Raw genomic sequence first — 18,163 nt, 5'->3', positions numbered from 1 at the left:
AGGTTGGAGAGTCGAGAAGGATGGGGTTCCCCTTACTCACCTACAATTTGCGGATGATACAATCCTTTTTTGTGAAGAAGGTGATTGCAGTCGGCTTAGGAATTTGAATCTTAGCATTCAGTTGTTTGAGCAAATGTCTAATTTAAAAGTGAACCTTGACAAAAGTTGCATAGCAGGGATAAATCTTGAGGAAAGAGAGTTGGAAGAGTATGCTGATTTGTTAGGGTGTGTGGTGTCCAAGTGGCCAATGAAGTACTTGGGGCTACCTCTTGGGGATAACCCCATGAGACAAAATTTTTGGGATTTGGTGGTAGACAAGTTTGAGAAGTGGCTAGCCTCCTGGAAGAGGAATTATCTTTCCTTGGGAAGGAGAGCTACTTTAATTAAAGCTACCCTTGCCAACCTTCCTATTTATTTCTTTTCAGTTTTTAAAATGCCTGGGAGGATTTCCAAAAGGTTGGAGAAATTAATGAGGGATATCCTATGGGACCCGGGGGAGGAGAAGAAGGATCATAGGGTTAGGTGGGATATGGTGAGCAGAAGCAAAGAATGTGGAGGTCTAGGGCTAGGAAATATTCAAAAGAGGAATATGGCCTTGTTGGGTAAATGGCTATGGCGGTTTCCCCTAAAGAAAGAGAGGTTGTGGGTGAAGATAGTTGAGAGTATTCATGGGCTCACAAGCAATGGATGGGCTGCTGGAATCTCGGCCAGGTCTACAAGAGCTTCTCCCTGGAATGCCATTCAAGATGCCTTGCCTCTCTTCATTCCATGGACAAGGTATGAGTTGCACTCCGATAACCTCATAAAATTCTGGGAAGATGTCTGGATTGGGGATTCTCCTTTGAAGGATTAGTTCCCTTCTCTGTTGGCCCTGTTTAATCTGAAAAATATGCTTATTTCCAATTTCTTGGTGCCCTCACAAGCTTCCTCAGGTTTCGGGTGGAACTTGGGTCTTAGAAGAGCAGTTAGGGAGTCAGAACTGAATAGTACCTTGTCTCTTCTCAATATTTTAGAAGGTGTCTTCCTAGATCCCTCAAATTCATATAGAAGTGTCTGGTCTTTAACAGCCTCTGGAACGTTCTCTTGTGCATCTTTTTTCAAAGTCTTAGTTCACCCAATGGGTCCATTAGGGCAGCCTTTTCTGGTTAAGGAAGTCTGGTGTAAACCGATTCCTTTGAAGGTAAGGAGCTTTTGTTGGGAAGCAATCCTGGATAGAGTTAACACATGTGATCTCCTTCAGAGAAAGAGGGCCTTTGAATTGTTTATCTCCCCACTCGTGTGTTCTATGCAAGGCTGAAGGTGAGACTAGTTGCCATTTACTGTTATCCTGCTCTGTTACGAATAACATTTGGGAATGGTGTTCATCTCTGTTTGGTCGTAGTTGGTCTCCTCCACCAGATGTTCGAAGTCTCTTTGCTCCCTCCTTGTTTAGTTGGCCGAAAAAAAGAGAAAAAGTTATGTGGAAATGTCTCAGGGCTGCTGTTTGCTGGACTATATGGGAAGAAAGAAACGGGAGAATTTTCTCATATAGGGAAAGAAATCTGTCAAAAATTCTGGAACTGATCCAGATCAGAGCGGTTCATTGGCTGAAATCTCTGGGTATTTTTAAAGATTTTTCAATGGATGATCTGCTTAGAAGTTGGAAGGAAATTGCAAGTTCAGATATGGTCAAAGACACTTCCTCCCCAGCTTGGACTCCTCCCCCTAGAGGGTTTGTTAAACTTAACTTTGATGGAAGCAGTATGGGTAATCCAGGTCCTTCAGATATTGAGGTGTCCTAAGGAATGAGGAGGGAATGATAATTGCTCTGTATCCGGGACCAATCAGTTTGGGTGACTCTCTGAAAGCTGAGATCTGAGCCGTTATTGAAGGAACTAAAAGGGCAATCGATCTGAATATCACTCATTTAATCATAGAGGGTGACTCTAAATTGGTAGTGGATTGGCTGAGAAATGAGTCTGCTAACTTTTAAAACTACAGCAATGAGTCAATGAGAAGAGGAAATTCAGTTGGTTAACAAAAAACATTGAGGTGAAGGTAAATTGGGTTAAGAGAAGTGCTAACTCCTTTGCTGACGGATTAGCTAAACAAGGGGTTCATAGGGACTCATTGTTTTGGGCTATTTTATAACTGACTTGTTGTCTAGTTTCTCTTTGGTGAGATAAGAGTGTTTATCTCCCTCCCCTTGTACCTGTATTTGTTATCTATTTTAACAAAATCTGTGTTATTGATCAAAAAAAAAAAAAAAAAAGTCTCTCTCTCTCAAGGCTGCTATGTGGCAGAAATGGGTTGGGGCAACCCGTATACCCGAAAATAACAATTCTTGAGAGGATCATCTTTCCCAAGGTTTCCACGTGATAGAATTGGGTCGGGTCGACCCGTATATCCAGGGGAAACATTTTTCAGAGAATCATCTCTTTCAAGACTGCCACATGTCAGAAACGGGTTGGGTCAACCCATATATCCGAAAAAACATTTTTGAGAGAACCATCTCTCTCAAGACTGCCACGTAACAGAAACGGGTCAGGTCAACCCATGTACCGAAAATGCAAAAATTGTAGATAAATGCAGAAATTTGCAGAAAAATACAAAAAAAATACAGAAAATACCAAAACTTACAAAAATGGAGAAACTGTGCAGAAAATAACAGAACAAATTTGCAAAAAATGCAGAAACATTACAGAAATTTCAGAAAAATACAGAAAATTGCAAAAATGCAGAAAAATACCAGAAAATAGCAAAAAAAAATGTAGACAATGCAAAAAATACTGAACTTTTACAGAAAAAATCAGAACAAATGCAAAAATACCAGAAATTTGCAAAAAAATGAAGAAAATACCAAAAAATACAGAAATGCAAAAAAATGGCAGAAAAATCCAGAAAATGCAAAACAAATGCATAACTTTTGCAAAAAAAATTCAGAAAAATGCAAAAACACCAAAAAATTTGTAGAAAATGCATGAAAACACCAAGAAACATGAAAACATACCATAAAAGCATGGCAGAAAATGGTAGGAGGAAGCCTCGACCTTTACTCAGAAACCCTCACTTGAACAAAGACATCTGAATTATTGAAACCAAGGATTAAAGTATCAGTATTGGGTATCGTATCGGATAATACAGATATGGATACACTTTGGAAATGCATGGGTACGGACAAAAAATATGGAAATATATGGATACGCTAGGGAAATACATACAAATTTTATAAATACATTAATAACACTAAATTTAAGATCAAAATAATCACAAAATAGTATATAAATACATAGAAAATGTAAATTTTAATGATATATATGAAGAAATATATTACAATTAATATACCGGAAAGTGTAGATATCATATAATTTTATTAATAATGGATCAATCAAGAGTCCAAGACACTAAACATATAAACCTATTATATTTTAATTATTATATCAATTTTACTATTTTAATTTCAATTTGTTAAAATTTCTAAGATACATATCGTATACAAATTCATATTTTTAATTACTAAAATAATTATTCCATTATTAATATTTTTATTACTATAAATTTTAGGAAATAAATTTTTTTTTGAAATAAATATAGATTAGTGGATTTGATAGATTCGATTTAATATTATATTCTACAATACTTTGTTTAAAATATTTTTATTTTTTGTAAATAATAAATATTTTGTTATTACTTATTAATGTAAATTATAATATTAGTTAAAAATTTATAAAAATATATAAAAATTTTAAATTTTATATCATGTGCAAATTTATAAATTTTAATTATTAAAATAATTATTCTATTATTATTATTCTATTTGTATAAAAAAAATTTATATTAAAAATCCTCTTTTTATATAAATGTGGATTTGATAGATTATTTATAGTTTATAAAATACTATTTTTAATATTATTTTTAAATTTTTAGCTAGAGTTGTTAAATATAAATATGTGCTTTTTGTTTAAATTGCATGTGAACACAAAAGTTAATAAACCTATTTGATTTCACTTTTAATCACGATGAGATGTGGCTTGGTGGTTTGGAATTGCAATGAGATGTAATGTACTAGGTGGCCTGAGTTTGAGTCACCTCAAATGCCTTTTATATGAGACTTGGCAAATATAGATAGGCGCTTGACTGAAATCCTCGACCCAACCCGTCCTGACCCTAATGGGTAACCTCGACCCAACTCATCCTGACCCTTTTCCACTGGCCCTAATGGGTCACTCAACCCATATTGACCTGCCAATAGAATGGGTAGGTTCCAAGGTGGGTGGATTGGGTGGGTCAAATGGGTTGGGGTCAAGATTGCCAGCCCTACCTTTTGAAAATACTCCTCTTGGGACCTAGATGAGGTGCATCCCCCCCTCCCTTTTTTGGTTCATAGGGCTACACAATGGGGTAGCCCATCCCCCATCACCTTAACTGTCCAACTTTGGTGCTAGAGGGACTTAATCCCAGGTCAGCTACAACGAGTCAGAAATCCTACCAACTGAGATACCAACTATGGTTTTATCTCATTAACCATATAAATCTTCTACAGTGATTTAATATTAATACAGTATCCAACCACGTACTAAAAAAAGAAAAGCATAAAACAAACACTTTATTCAATAAACTAAGACAAAAGAAAAAAATGGTGAACAAATACTTCATTCGCGATAGATCTAGCCCCCAAAAGTCGATGCGCCAAAAAGATGCAAGAAGCCCAAAACGGGCGATTTTTGGGAAGCTCCAAAGCTCAATGCGTCTTTTGACTATTAGAGCTACTAGAAGATCTTCCCAAAAAGACTTGGCAAATGGCCCTGAGAGAAAAGAAAAGGCAAATGGTAGCTCAATTTGGGAAGGTTTTCCAAGGTCTAGTGTAATATTCCAACATAAAGTCATGAGATGAACAACAAATGCAACAAATTAAAATTGTCAATTTGTCATCATCATCATCTAAGCCTTATCCCAACTCCACCGGTGTGAGCTTGTCTACACTACATATCCCAAGCCTGGATAGAGGAGGGTTGCACCAAGCTGGCAGCTGGCACTAAAACTTCTGTTAAACTCTCATGATCATGGATCAAAATACATCAAATAACAATATTCTATAATAAATAAGAGTTCATAATAATATTATCTACAAAGTCCAAGCTGACAGCAGTTTTTAGGCTATGCAGGTACAAATATGTATGGAGAAATATGTAAAGGATACAAGCATCAGGTACCCTTTTTTAAATAACTGTATTTTTTACTGTAACTGTTACCTTTATTAAAAATATAGGCAAATTTACAAATGTACATGCCAAGCTGAGCTCAGCACAAGGATTACAAAACATGTAACCCAAAATCAATTACATGTTTCATCTATGAATCAATGTTGACTGGCTCTCCAATGGTTACACTCCCCAATACATATTCTTTATGCTAATTCCATGTTTGGCCAAAGTATATGGCATACTATTTATCCTCCCATTGGTATCCATCTAATCTGGCCACCCAATTCTCTCATCCAGTTTTTTGTACTCCTTATTAGCCACCCTACTGTTATACTTGAATCACCTTCTGCCATTATATTAGGTAAGTGTAAAGATGCAGCTAACCTTAGTATAAATTGTAGAACCATCATCTCAGCTTTTAATGCATCTCATCAACCTATTGAGAGTATAAAGTCACAACCCTTCCCCCATCATCCCACATTACATCACCAATGCCCACCCTCGTATTGCTGCCTGTACTACTTCCATAAAGTTCAGTTTAAATTGGTGTGGAGAAGGAGGTTCCCACATTCGAGCTGTGTCTTCTTTATGATTGCTGAGTTTGATAATATGTACCAACCTCTTATAATGTCATCCAATTAATATAGGCAAACAGGGGTAAAGTCTTCACCCAATGAGCCACAAGAATCGATATGTTTTCCATTAATACCTCCTTTGACTGAGACTTCTAGCTGAAGATCCTTGTATTTCTTTCTTCCCAAATTACCCAAAGGTCTGCAGCCCTCACACATCTCCATAGAATAAGCACTAGGTGCCATTTTGATTCTTCCTAGCATATAGAATTTCTCATTTTATAATGCAGCATTTTTTTTATTTGTTTGCCCACAGTAGTATGTCAGCAGCACACTTGGAAAATTCCATAAAGACAAGGAAAATAATACAAACATTGAGTTCTCCCTGGCGTCAAGACAAGAGTGCCTCTAAAATTTTTTTTTTTGATAGATAACAGTAACTTTCATTGCAATTTCTTAAGTAGAATAAAGTAATTACATAGCTTGAAATCCCCAACACATAGGCCAGAAAGATCCACCTATCCCAACTTTATAGTGGTTTACATTTAAGCCCAAAACATATCCTCCCTATCCATCCCTTGTTTAGCCATGGCATTTGCTGATCTTTGCACCCATTGAAAGCTTGCAACTGATTCCCTTGTCAGCCAACCTATCTCCTTGATTACTCATCTATACAAACTGCCTGGCTGTTGTTCCTTAGCCAACTAACCACCACTTTAGAATCCTCTTTGACTACAATGTTTTTCATGCTCATTTGTTTAGTCAGTCTCAAGCCTTGTAAGACAGCTAGCAGCTCAGCCTTTAAAAAGTTCCCCTTTCCAATAGGGCCTCAAAACAAGGCTAAAATTAAGCCACTCACATCTCTAAAAATCTCTCCCATTTCAGTAGGAGCTGGGTTGACACTATGATTCTAACAAAGTATGTTTTATAAGTCCTCTACAAGATTTGTTCCAACTGTCTTTGCACCCCGCCTCCCCCCCGGATGATGAGCCAGGCAGCCAACTACCCCTCCCAAGCCTCATAAAATGGCATCCACTGAAAAAGAGGCAAAGGTGTTCATGATTTGAACCAATGCAGCCCTTTAAGTTTGATGCATTCAAAAAGCATTTACTTAGAATAACTCTTCCCATTAAAGATTCTTATTTCTCTCTTCCCAAATTGCCCCATACAATAGCTGCTCTTATGCATTTCTACATAATCCTCCCTCTTCTCTTCAGTTGAGGAAATATTATCAGGTTAAATAGCTCAGCCAAATCAGTAGGGGGCATCCACCTGCAACGAAAAAGCAAGAAAAAACACTCCCAAATACAAGAGACAAATGAATAGGAGGCTAGTAAATTGAAAAAAGAACCTCCACTAGCATGGAACAAGACACAAACATGAGGAGAAAGACACCATCCTGGTCACTTTTTTTAAATCAAGTTTTAGTTTTCTCATGATATACCTCCCAAGAAAAGTCCTAATCTTATGTGACATGGAGTTGCTCCAAACCTCTCTAATTCAAGAAGGTAGCATGGAATTAGAGGAAGAAAATAGACCGAGAAAGAAGGCAAAAGTAAGGGCCCATAAGGGTTAGCAGTCCTAATATGCACCTCCAATCTTGAGAATCAAAGAATACACTCTCTAAAAGATTTAACAATTCAAGTACAAGGAAAGCTTCTGATTCCCTATCTCCTCTCCTAAAACCAAGATCCCAATCTACCCCATGACTAAAACAAAAAACATTTAACTCACATGTTGGATGGGGATAGATAACCTAATCCATGTATGGGATATTAGGAAAGTGCAGTCATATCTCACTCCTTACCTCTTCTATACTCATATCTACATCAGGACATTATCCATCTTTCTCCTAAAATCTTAAAGATATTGGTATCATAATTTTTTATCAAAAAACATGGAGAAATAATAGGTCTCACATAAGAAATGCACATCAGCTGCTAGAACCAAAAAGTTAAAAGTGGGCATCTAGTGCATCCAAAGTCCATACCCTAAGATTTCCATATTCTTTTAAGAAAAATAGCAATGTTATTGGATCGTTCCACTAGGAAACTAATACCAAACAAAGATGAACATCCTACCGTAAGATTCCATGGCCTTTCTGGTTCTACACATAAAAGATCAAAAAGAACTCCTGTTGGTATATACCTGCAAGCCATGCACAAAGGTCTAATTAATAAATGCCAATGTCAATAGCAAATATCTTAAAGTGAAAAGATTCAATTGCAGCAGTTTCCATGATGAAAAAAAATGAAATGCAAACAGCATAGTTGATTCAGACAAAAAGTGTCTGCTTTCAACAACATTATATCACATCTTAATATAAGTGCAACCAAAGAATTTCCATTGTAATTGCTAAGGATTATGTGCAATCAGTACCTATTCTTAGAAATCATAGCTTCTTTATGTCAATTTTTTTAGAATAAAGGGAGAACCCCAAAGAGGACAAATAAATAGTTGAAGTACACACATTAAAACTATAATCATGAGCATAATAAAGAACATATAGAGAGGAATAGAAGCAACAGTTGAGCTTTGCCTAGAGATACAACGTCCAAAAGTGGGAGATGGAAGGCAAGTTTATGCAAGCAACCGCATGGAGAAGACTTTTGAAGACGGAGAAAGAATGCCAGGAGGAGTTTTCTTGTGTTCATTGAATATTTTGGAGGAAGACAAAAGCAAATTAATTGCTTCCCAGAAGAAAAACTTGGCGACTGGGTGAAAGGAGATCTCTGGTGCTTTGAAAAACGTCAATCTCTGGAATGGAAGGACTGCAAGAACTTAGGAGGGAATCAACAGAGGAAAATCAGAAGCCTAGTAAATAATCTGCAGGAAAGGATGAACAGCAGAAAAGTAAGAAGGTGGAAGCATTACTAACTAGGACATGCAAAAAGTGACAATAGGCTAGCCATCACCACTGCCAAGGATAATTGGGATAAGAAATTAGTACTTAGTAGTGGTCACCAAAGAACCACCTAGAGATTGGAGGACAGTTGCAGATGGTTTGAGGTTTGAAGATGAAATCCACCATTGTCTTAACCCTGTTAGAGAAATGTAAGGATCTCTTGGAGGTGGTAGGACATGAGATTGGGGTTGATGCTGCATGTTTTCAAACAGAGGCTGGTGCAGTAACTGTTTTTTTTTTTTCTTTTTGATAGATAATAGGAAAATATTGTATTAATGAAAAGGACGGCAAGAAACCCTCAATCATATACAAAAGAAGAGTGCCTTTGATATGCACAGATCATGTATAGAAAGAGCTCTAAGAACCAAAAGAAAGAAAACTCAAAAAATGATGGACCGCCAGTGATCAGAAATGGAATTAGCAGGCACATCCACAAAAAGCTTCAAGCACCTAGCCCAGCTCACAAGCAGCCTTTCCACTTTTCCTAGAACCACCTCCACTGCATTGGAATTAGACTCAAAAATCCTCTGGTTGCGCAGCTTGAGCTCTTTCCAGACCACCCAGAAAATTGCAAAAGGCAGGCACTTCCACAAGAAATGGCCTTTAACCTGAGATTAGATCAGCCACAGATGCAGGGGAGACCCAAACCACTTGAAACAGCCTGAAAAAATGGAACCAGACCTGGTAGGTGCAGGGGCACTGGGTCAAGAGATGATGAATGGATTCAGAAGCTACTCCACAAAGGCTGCAAGTGATATCCAGCTCCATTCCGCTTATCAAGAGATGATGAATGGATTCAGAAGCTACTCCACAAAGGCTGCAAGTGATATCCAGCTCCATTCCGCTTATCAACAGTTATTCAGCAGACTGAACCCTATCCTTAACAGCCAGCCAAACAAACCACTTGGAACAGCCAAAGGTGCAGTAACCTGTAACTGTTTTTAGGTGGAATCCCCTGTCTAACTCCAAAAGTCTGAATGTAGTTCTTCTCCGAATCTTGGGTCTTCCATTTCATCTCTATAAATCAGAAGTTTTTTGCTCCATTACTTCTCTGTGTAAGGCTAGATTGGATGGATTCTTTGTGAAAGATTTGCATTCAGTTGCAGTTAGTCTAATAAGTCCAGAAGACATCCCTCGAAAGATTGAGGTCTTTGCAGATGGAATCTTCATCCTATTTGGTTGGCAACAACCATTGAAGCTAATCTTTGGAGTGAAGGAAGGAAAAAAGTAGATGAGAAGGTTGAAGAAGAGTGGCTAGGTGGAATTAAGGGATTAACCCATTCAAATGTTGGTGAGATTTTCATGATCAAGGAAAGTCTTAGGGAGTAATACCTAAAGGGGAAGAACTCAGAAGCTAGAATCGAACAAATGGGAGGAAAAGAAGAAGTGGCATGTGACAGAACTTTTTTTTATGAATCATGAAGAATTTTATTAGGATGAAAATAAACTGACAAGTGGATACAATCCAGAGTTCTCCCACAAGGCATAAGTTGCTGCCTTCCAAACCAAAGAAAGGGGTGAAGTGGTGAACAGGGATCACTTGTTCTGGGCTCAATTGTAATTTTATTGTGGCATGTGACAGAACTAATGCACAGGCTTTGTTAAATGGCAGCATTGCACAGACTTCGGCAGGTGTTGCTAAAAAAGGGCATACACAGTCTACTAGACGGGCCTGGACATTTTCAGGGCTGAAGTGGTACAGTGAGATCTCCGCTAATCTGCTAGTTGGCCACATTGGTACAAACGGGGAGGGAGCTCTTTTAAATCTTTGAAAGAATGGTACTGGGCCAATCTCTACTAGTCCATTATTGGGATGGTCAGATGGGCCTAAAGAGGTTATCTTCACAAGAAATTGGCAAAGAAGATTAAACAGAATAATAAAGATGTGTTTTCATTTGTAGAAAATAACAAATGCATTAGAGTAATATCTTCATCTAAGTATTGTCTCAACCATATGGGATTGGGCTACACGAATCCTGTTTCTACATTCCATTCTGTTTAGTGCCACATCCAATGTTAAATTATTAGCTTTTAAATCATTTCTTTACCACAACCATTACAGTCCGCCCCTAGCTCTTCTAGTCCCTTTACCTTGTAACAGATACAGATCACTTCTTCTTACCAATGCTGCAGATGGATATTGATATCATTGAATTATTTAAGGCCGTTATTTCTAATCTAACCACCCCCTTTAGTTTTAGCACATATTCATCCATTTTAAATTGATCTTAAAAATTCATTCATCAAAAAAATATGATCTTAAAAATTCCTACTAAAACCATAAATCCTAGAAATCATAGGCATCCTGACTAAAGGAATTTTTCATCCTTTCGTGGGGAAACTTACCAGAACCCTATTATACTTGGCTGCCTCTTATAACCTTTCATTCTAAACAACCCTACCAAATTTCATTAGAAAGCTCCACCTCTAGACACCTTTTTTATTTTCTTTATTTTCCCTAAAAAAATGTAGATTTTTACAGTTCGTTCTGAAAATTAATCTAGGACCCTTACATAACCAATCATCTATCCCTATTCACCCTAATATTATACCTAAACCAAACCCAGACCTGAACTTTAGAAAAATTCCTTCTAAATTTTCCAACCTGGATTATATCTGTCCTCCTTTTCATTTAATGAAATTTCATTTTTATATATTACCAAAAAAAAACTGAATGGGAAAGTAGTTTACCAGTATTGCATTGGAAGACCAGGGGAGAGTATGAGAATTTTCAATTCCACTATATAAACACCAAGTATTAGTACCAAACCTGTATCCTTTTGCATAAGGAGAACACCCCATGGTCTATATTGTTTTCTGATGAAACGAAATTGGCTAATGAGGCTAAAGAGAAAAATAAAAGTACTAAAGGGTAGATGCTTTGGAATAGTTCTTTAGGACTTAATACATTACCTTCCCTACAAGAATATTGAAGTTAACTATGTTCTAATAGTGAATGGTTTAGATCCATATGCAAAATTTGTTTTTTGATAATTAACAGATATTTCATTAAAGAGAACTTGACGTACAGACTTGCATAATTACGTTGACACTATGATCATCAGGAGATCTAAAACTCTCCTCAGCATTTCAATTACAATTTTGTCAAAAACATATGATCCTTCACCAACCCTTGCTTGGCTAGTGTGTCGTCCATAGAGTTAGCTGAGCTCTGAACCCAATTCACTGTCATACTTCTCATCATCTATTTTTTCCTTTTAATCTCATTTCTGCACACCCACATAGCTTCTCCATTCTTCATCGACCATCCTGTTACAATCTTTGAATCTCACTCTTATAAGTTTCTCTATATTCACCTCTTTTGTTCTTCTACCACCTTCCACTACTGCCATCACCTCTGCCCTTAGAGAGCCCCCAACCCAATCAGCCCAGAAAAAACACAAGCATGGTCCATGGAAGAGGTTATAACACAAAGGCAGCCAAAGATGTTGTAAAACAAAATGATGCATTTCTCCTAACTACAACCAATACAGGTAAAAATATTTTACCTACAAAGTTCCTATGATACCTAGAAATTATACAAGGGTGTTGTATCATGTTGGATACTTCAATTTTTAGTGTAAACTTCATATCTGACACTGTACCCAGTCATGTTCTTGCTGCATCTAGGAAACATAGGTTACATCTAATTTAGTTCACTGTAATGAATCAACAATTCAACATCTTTACGCAATCGTGCTCTTTTTCAACATATGATGCTTTAATACATAAAATGATGCCTGGTGACTTCTTTCAAGATAAAAAAAAAAAGGAAGAAAATGATGAATAGGCATAGGGAAGGATAGCAAACCATTTCAAGGGCAAGCCTTTGTACTCAAACCAAACAGTATCCACCCCAGGAGGAAGCGTGCTACTGAAATGAGGCTTTATGATAGAAACTAACAAAGGCAAATACCCAATCCGGGGACCCAAAATCTGAAATTAAACATGTAAAAAGGTTACACTGGTGTCAACTAGGATGAAAAGGAATGAGAATGTATATATGTTACTCCAAAAACAATCTTATATTATCAGATGCCAGAATTTTTACACTTGCATTTTCATCCTTTTCTTTTTCTTTAATGTTAGTTAAGAACACTGTAATATTTCCCCAAAAACTCATATAATTTCTAAAAGCCAAAGTATTGCAAAAAACAGAAGGGTATACCGAAAAAGGACAGTGATGCAACCAGAGATGGAGGTTTTCCCAGCCCCACTTTACAGAGGCCTGGTTCAGGAAACAAACCTGCTGGCTTGATCTCTGAGTTGGATTACCCAGTTTCTTCAGTTCCTGCCCCATCCCCCTTGGTTCCAAGTATGTGTGTCCATTCAGTTTTGGTTACTGATATGCGTTCTTTGCCTGAAACAGATGCACCAGCTACCCAGCCCGAGGGATTGGGAAAGGAAGATGAAGGTGGGACAGGAATGTTAGAAGGGAGGGATATAGAGGAAAGGAAAAGGGTGGAAGAGGAAGTTGAGAGGATATGGGGTTTAATAAGTGAATGTTTTGAGGATCTTGAACTAAAGGAAAAAATAACTGAGGTGGGAACTCAAGAACCTTATATGGAAGGAGTTGTGGAAGAGGAGATGACAAAGAAGAAAAAACCAAAGGTGTATGTTAGGAAGAATGAAGAGGAAAAGAAGAAAAGGAAGAAGAAAAAGACAGAAGTAGAGATTTGAGACCCATCAGTTTGGTGACTAGTATCTACAAGATAATGGCCAAAGTAATTTCTGTGAGGTTAAAAATAGTTTTGCCCTCCTTAACAAGCCAACTGCAAGGGGCTTTCATTCAAGGTAGACAAATCACTGATCAAGTCCTGATAGCTAATGAACGTGTGAAGACTGCAAGAGAATGGGGAAGAAAGGATTTGTCTGCAAATGGGACCTGGAGAAAACGCACAATTTAGTAGATTGGTCAGTCTTGATGGTTGTTTTGAGGAATTTTGGGTTTGGGGATAGGTGGTGTATTTGGATTGAAGGTTGTTTGACTACTGATCATTATTCTGTGTTGGTTAACGGAGTAGTTAGAGATTTCTTTCAAGCTACTAGAGGACTGAGACAAGGGGATCCCCTCTCTCCCTTCCTCTTTACCTTGTTAGAAGATGTTTTTAGTAGACTTATTTTGAGAGCGGACAGGCTGAATCTAATTAGAGGATGGGGTTGAAAGAGAGGGTGTTATTGTTACACACCTATAGTTCGCAAACAACAGTATCCGCTTTTGTGTGACTGGGGACCCTTTGATAGCAAGGAATTTGAAAGGGGTGATAAAGTTGTTTAAGGTTGTGCCAAAGCTAAAGATCAACTTCCAAAAGAGTTGCATAGTGGGGCTGAATTTAGAGGAGGAATTGGGTGGGGTAGCTGAGGAGTTAGGTTGTCTGACATCTAGTTTGCCTTTGAGATACTTGGGGTTACCATTAGGAGCCAATCCTAGAGGGAAGTTTTTGGAATCCCGTGGTGGAAAGATGTGCTAAGAAATTGGTAGCCTAGAAAAGAAATTATGTGACCCTGGGGAGTTGAATTACTTTAATTCAATCCACCTTAATAAATCTCCCAATTTACATCCTTTCAGTATTTAGGATGCCGCAAAGGGAGGTAATGGAAGTAAAGAAACTGATGAGGGACTTTTTGGGGGAGCCTGGAGAGGGAAGGAAGGATCATTTGGTAAGATGGGAATTAGTATGCAAGAAAAAGGAGCAAGGGGGTCTGGGATTGGGTAACCTAGGGAAGAAAAACTCAGCCATTTTGGGTAAGTGGCTTTGGAGGTGACCTTTGGAGGAGGAAAAACTTTGGCACAAAGTTGTAGAAAGTATTCATGGAGCAGAAGGCAATGGTTGGGATGCTGGCATTTCTTAGAGGGCCACGTTGAACTCTCCTTGGAAGGCAATTTGTGGCGTTCTTCCACAATTCTTAAACCTAATCAGGTATGATGTATGTACTGGGAATAGGTTCTTTTTTGGGAGGACTTATGGATTGGAAATTCAACCCTCAAGGATCTTTTTCCGCCTTTGTATTCCCTCACTCACTTTAAAAGCAAACTTGTTCAAAGATTTGTCTCATTTTCCTCGTCTTCTGGGTTCAATTGGGATTTGGGTTTCAAGAGAGATTTGAGAGATTCTGAGCTTGACCAGACAAAAAGTTACTTTGCTTGCTTGGTTCTATCTGTCTGGACCCTTCTAAACCAGATGCTCGCATTTGGTCCCCTAACCCTTCGGGCACTTTCTCTTGTGCCTCCTTTTTCTCTTCCTTATGCTCTGTCCCTAGTTCACAACCTTTCCCTTGTAAAGGGTCTAAACCTGTTCCCCCTAAAATGGGAAACCTTCATTGGGAGGCCTCTCTTGAAAACTAAACAAATTGGACAACCTACAAAGAAGAAGACCTCGTCTGAGTATTTTCCCCAACTGGTGTGTCCTCTGCAAAGCAAGTGGAGAAAGTTGTTACCATTTACTAATATCTTGTCCCTTTGTTGTAGACCTCTGGGAAAAGCTTCTTAATCTCCTTAGATGCAGGTGGACGATGCCAACGCAGGTTAGCAATCTATTTGAGCCTACAACCTTCAGGTGGCCTAAGAAAAGAGGTAAAGTCTTGTGAAGGTGTGCTAGGGCTGCACTGGTTTGGACTGTTTGGGAAGAAAGAAATGCCAAGATCTTTGATGAGAAGGAGAGGAACGAGATCATTGTATGGGATTGCTTAATTAATAGAGACATTAATTGGGTAAAGACCTTGGAACTATTTTCTCCACTCTCCTTTGATAATTTATGGAGAAACTGGGAAGTGGTTGCCAAAAGCTCTAGTACAAGACCTAAACCATCAGCAGAATGGAAACCTCCTCAAAAGGGTATCAATAAGCTCAACTTTGATGGCAGCAGTTTAGGCAATCTGGGTCCTTCAGGTGTTGGGGGAGTATTTAGAAATACTAAGGGGCTAATCATTGCTGTATACTCTGGCCCTATAAGAGTAGGGAACTCAATCAATGCAGAAATTCAAGCGATGCTACAAGGAGCTGAATTTGCCAAGGAACTGAACTGTGAACAGTTGTTAATTGAAGGTGATTCCAAGTTGGTGATCCAGCAGTTAAAAGAACCAGAAACAGCAGCCTGGTCCTATAATGGAGCTTTACGAAGATTCAAATGGCTAACATTAAACATGTCAGTCCAAGTCCAATGGGAAAGAAGATCAGTAAATGGGTTAGCAGATTCATTAGCCAAACAAGGGGTGCATAGGAATCAGATGTTTTGGGCTAAACTGTAATTTTTGCTTTAATATGAGGCTGCATCTCGTGCCTCATCTTGGGAATTTTCTCTGTGTATCTTTTATTCATTTAATATATTAAAAAATTCACGCATTATTCATCAAAAAACAATAAAAGAATTCCTCAAGAACCAGTGTTGCATGGACACAGACATGAGAATCAGAATTTAACACATTTCTGGGAAACCATCTTGGCAAGACAAAGAAACAAAGACTCACAAGCATGTCTGTAGAAAAGTTTAGACTATTAAAACAATCCATATTTTGTTGAATTTTCACATTATAAACCAAGAGAAAAATGTCTAAGACTATTTTGTCATTTAATAACATTTGTACGAAAATTGATATCCATTTTGTACATTAGCTGTTCATGTATGTTAAATAAGCAAGGAAAAATAGAAAATGACACATAGAATTGTTTTTCAAGAATCCATGGGGTCCCAAAGTCCAACGCATGTCCAACAGGACAGTTCATCCATTTAGGAGAGTCTATGCAATACTGTCAGGAACATATTTAGTTTAGGAAATTTTCTATTAAGGCAATAATATGCCCAGAGCCATTTATAAACTACTCATCTATATAAGCTTTTAGTGTCAGGAATTGAAATTCAATATATACTCTCTGGAAAAATACCATGTTGTGCATAATGGGGTACTTAAAGGGAAGAAAATAACTAAAGTTTTTGAAGACAGTAGGATTTAAAAGTGACCTCAATGAGGAAGTCAAACTCATTTAGGCTGCGTTTGGAATCAGTGTAAAATGTCATCAGTGTAAAAATACACTGATGATGTTTTACACTGAACCAGAAAGTGACCGTTGCTTTTTTGAAAATAGTGATGGGTGGAAGAGTTGATGTAAAACTTTAGAGCTGATGAGGTTTTACATTGATGATCAACATAAAACTACACTCCATCCAAATGCACGCAAAACTGAACCGGAGTGTAGTTTTACATTGATAATAATTACACCCTCCTTCCAAACGCAAACAAAACCGAACCGATGTAAAATTTTCGTCGGTTCTTGATTTACATCGCATCCAAATGCAGCCTTAGGAGCAAAAATATATAAGCTAAAAACTCTTTTATTCATGAATATATCAAAGGGTGTGCTTTACTCATTTAGTAAATGCTCCGCAATTATAGCCTCCTCCTTTTAACTTTCTTGCACCTAAGTAACCATGTATTAAAATCTGGTACCTCATAGTGTTTTAAGGAGGAAATGTAAGCTAATGCTCAGAAAAATAAGGGCATTCTAACAGCTATTGCATTACACTCAAGCATTTACAACAAAAATTCTCTTGAATAAACTTCACGGCACATTATATCAAAACTATTAAGAAGGAAAACCTTACATAACCAAGACAACAATAAAGATTTGGAGGAAGAACAAGAATACCTTAACCGAGAGTATGTAACAAGCACTTAATAACCCACACAACATGGAAACCGAGATAAATCTATTAACTAAAATATTGGGAAATTTACCCAAAACTAGGACGAAATAGAAAACAAAGTCCTTCAGGAAAATAAGATGCCGACGCAATCAAAATCCACAAGCTAGTACAATATATGATAGAATCAGTGTGTATCTGTAAGTTTGAACGAAACATTAAAAACAGAGAGAGGAGAGAGAGAGAACAACGACATGAGAGAATGTAAAGAATGGTGCGGAACGGTACTAAATGGTTAGAAATCCGGTTACCAGTGCAGGTGGAGGAAAGGGAAGCGTGGTAACCTCAGATTCGTGGAGATGGATCTGTAGGGGAATTGCTCCTTCCCATACATACTTCCGAGCTTCAGAACCGAGATCCATCTCCTTCCCCCTTAGAGGAAGCGTGTGATTTCCTTGGTTTCTCTACTCTCGGGAGTTGAATTCAAGCAAGGGTAAATGTTTAAAGTATTCCTAAGGGTTCGTTTGGTTCGCGGACACGACCGGAATCGGAATTGAAACTGTTTGGTTCAATCCGGAATCTGAATTGGATTCGGATTGTTGCTATTTGGTTCATTGAAAAATACGAAATTTTTCAATTTTGTATTAATCTATTTGTTATTTCATTATTATTTTATTAATATTTTATAAATATATAACAATTATTTTAGTAATACTTTATTATTAATTAAAGTAATATTACTTTATTAATATTTTATTAGTATTTTATCATTAATATCTTAGATTTATCATTAATTTATGAATATTAATATTTTATTAATATATTATTATTTTATCATTACATTAATAACATTTTATTACTATA

General features: G+C 37.4%; 1 protein-coding gene across 3 annotated transcripts in view; it reads right to left on the bottom strand.

The window, feature by feature from the left end:
• APG5 (autophagy protein Apg5 family) overlaps positions 1 to 17,786 on the bottom strand; it is a 40,764-nt gene extending 22,978 nt beyond the window's left edge. Inside the window, exons 1-3 of one of the 3 annotated variants that reach the window (XM_088985626.1) lie at positions 17,611 to 17,784; positions 12,472 to 12,596; positions 7,837 to 7,903 (exon numbers count right to left, since the gene is read on the bottom strand). In XM_088985626.1, coding sequence (XP_088841752.1) covers positions 7,837 to 7,903; positions 12,472 to 12,596; positions 17,611 to 17,721 — 303 coding nt within the window. In that variant the 5' untranslated portion in view covers positions 17,722 to 17,784. Of the gene's footprint in view, positions 1 to 7,836; positions 7,904 to 12,471; positions 12,597 to 17,610 lie in introns of all 3 variants that reach the window. The other 2 variants (XM_088985627.1, XM_088985629.1) reach the window with 2 other exon arrangements.
• Between the last annotated feature and the right edge of the window lie 377 nt (positions 17,787 to 18,163).

Source organism: Nelumbo lutea, chromosome 4, assembly GCF_056320005.1.
Source record: "Nelumbo lutea isolate HS-2025 chromosome 4, American lotus-T2T, whole genome shotgun sequence".
Classification (NCBI taxonomy): Eukaryota; Viridiplantae; Streptophyta; class Magnoliopsida; order Proteales; family Nelumbonaceae; genus Nelumbo; species Nelumbo lutea.
The sequence above is the reverse complement of the archived record's forward strand: the minus strand, read 5'-3'. Positions and strand labels throughout refer to the sequence as shown.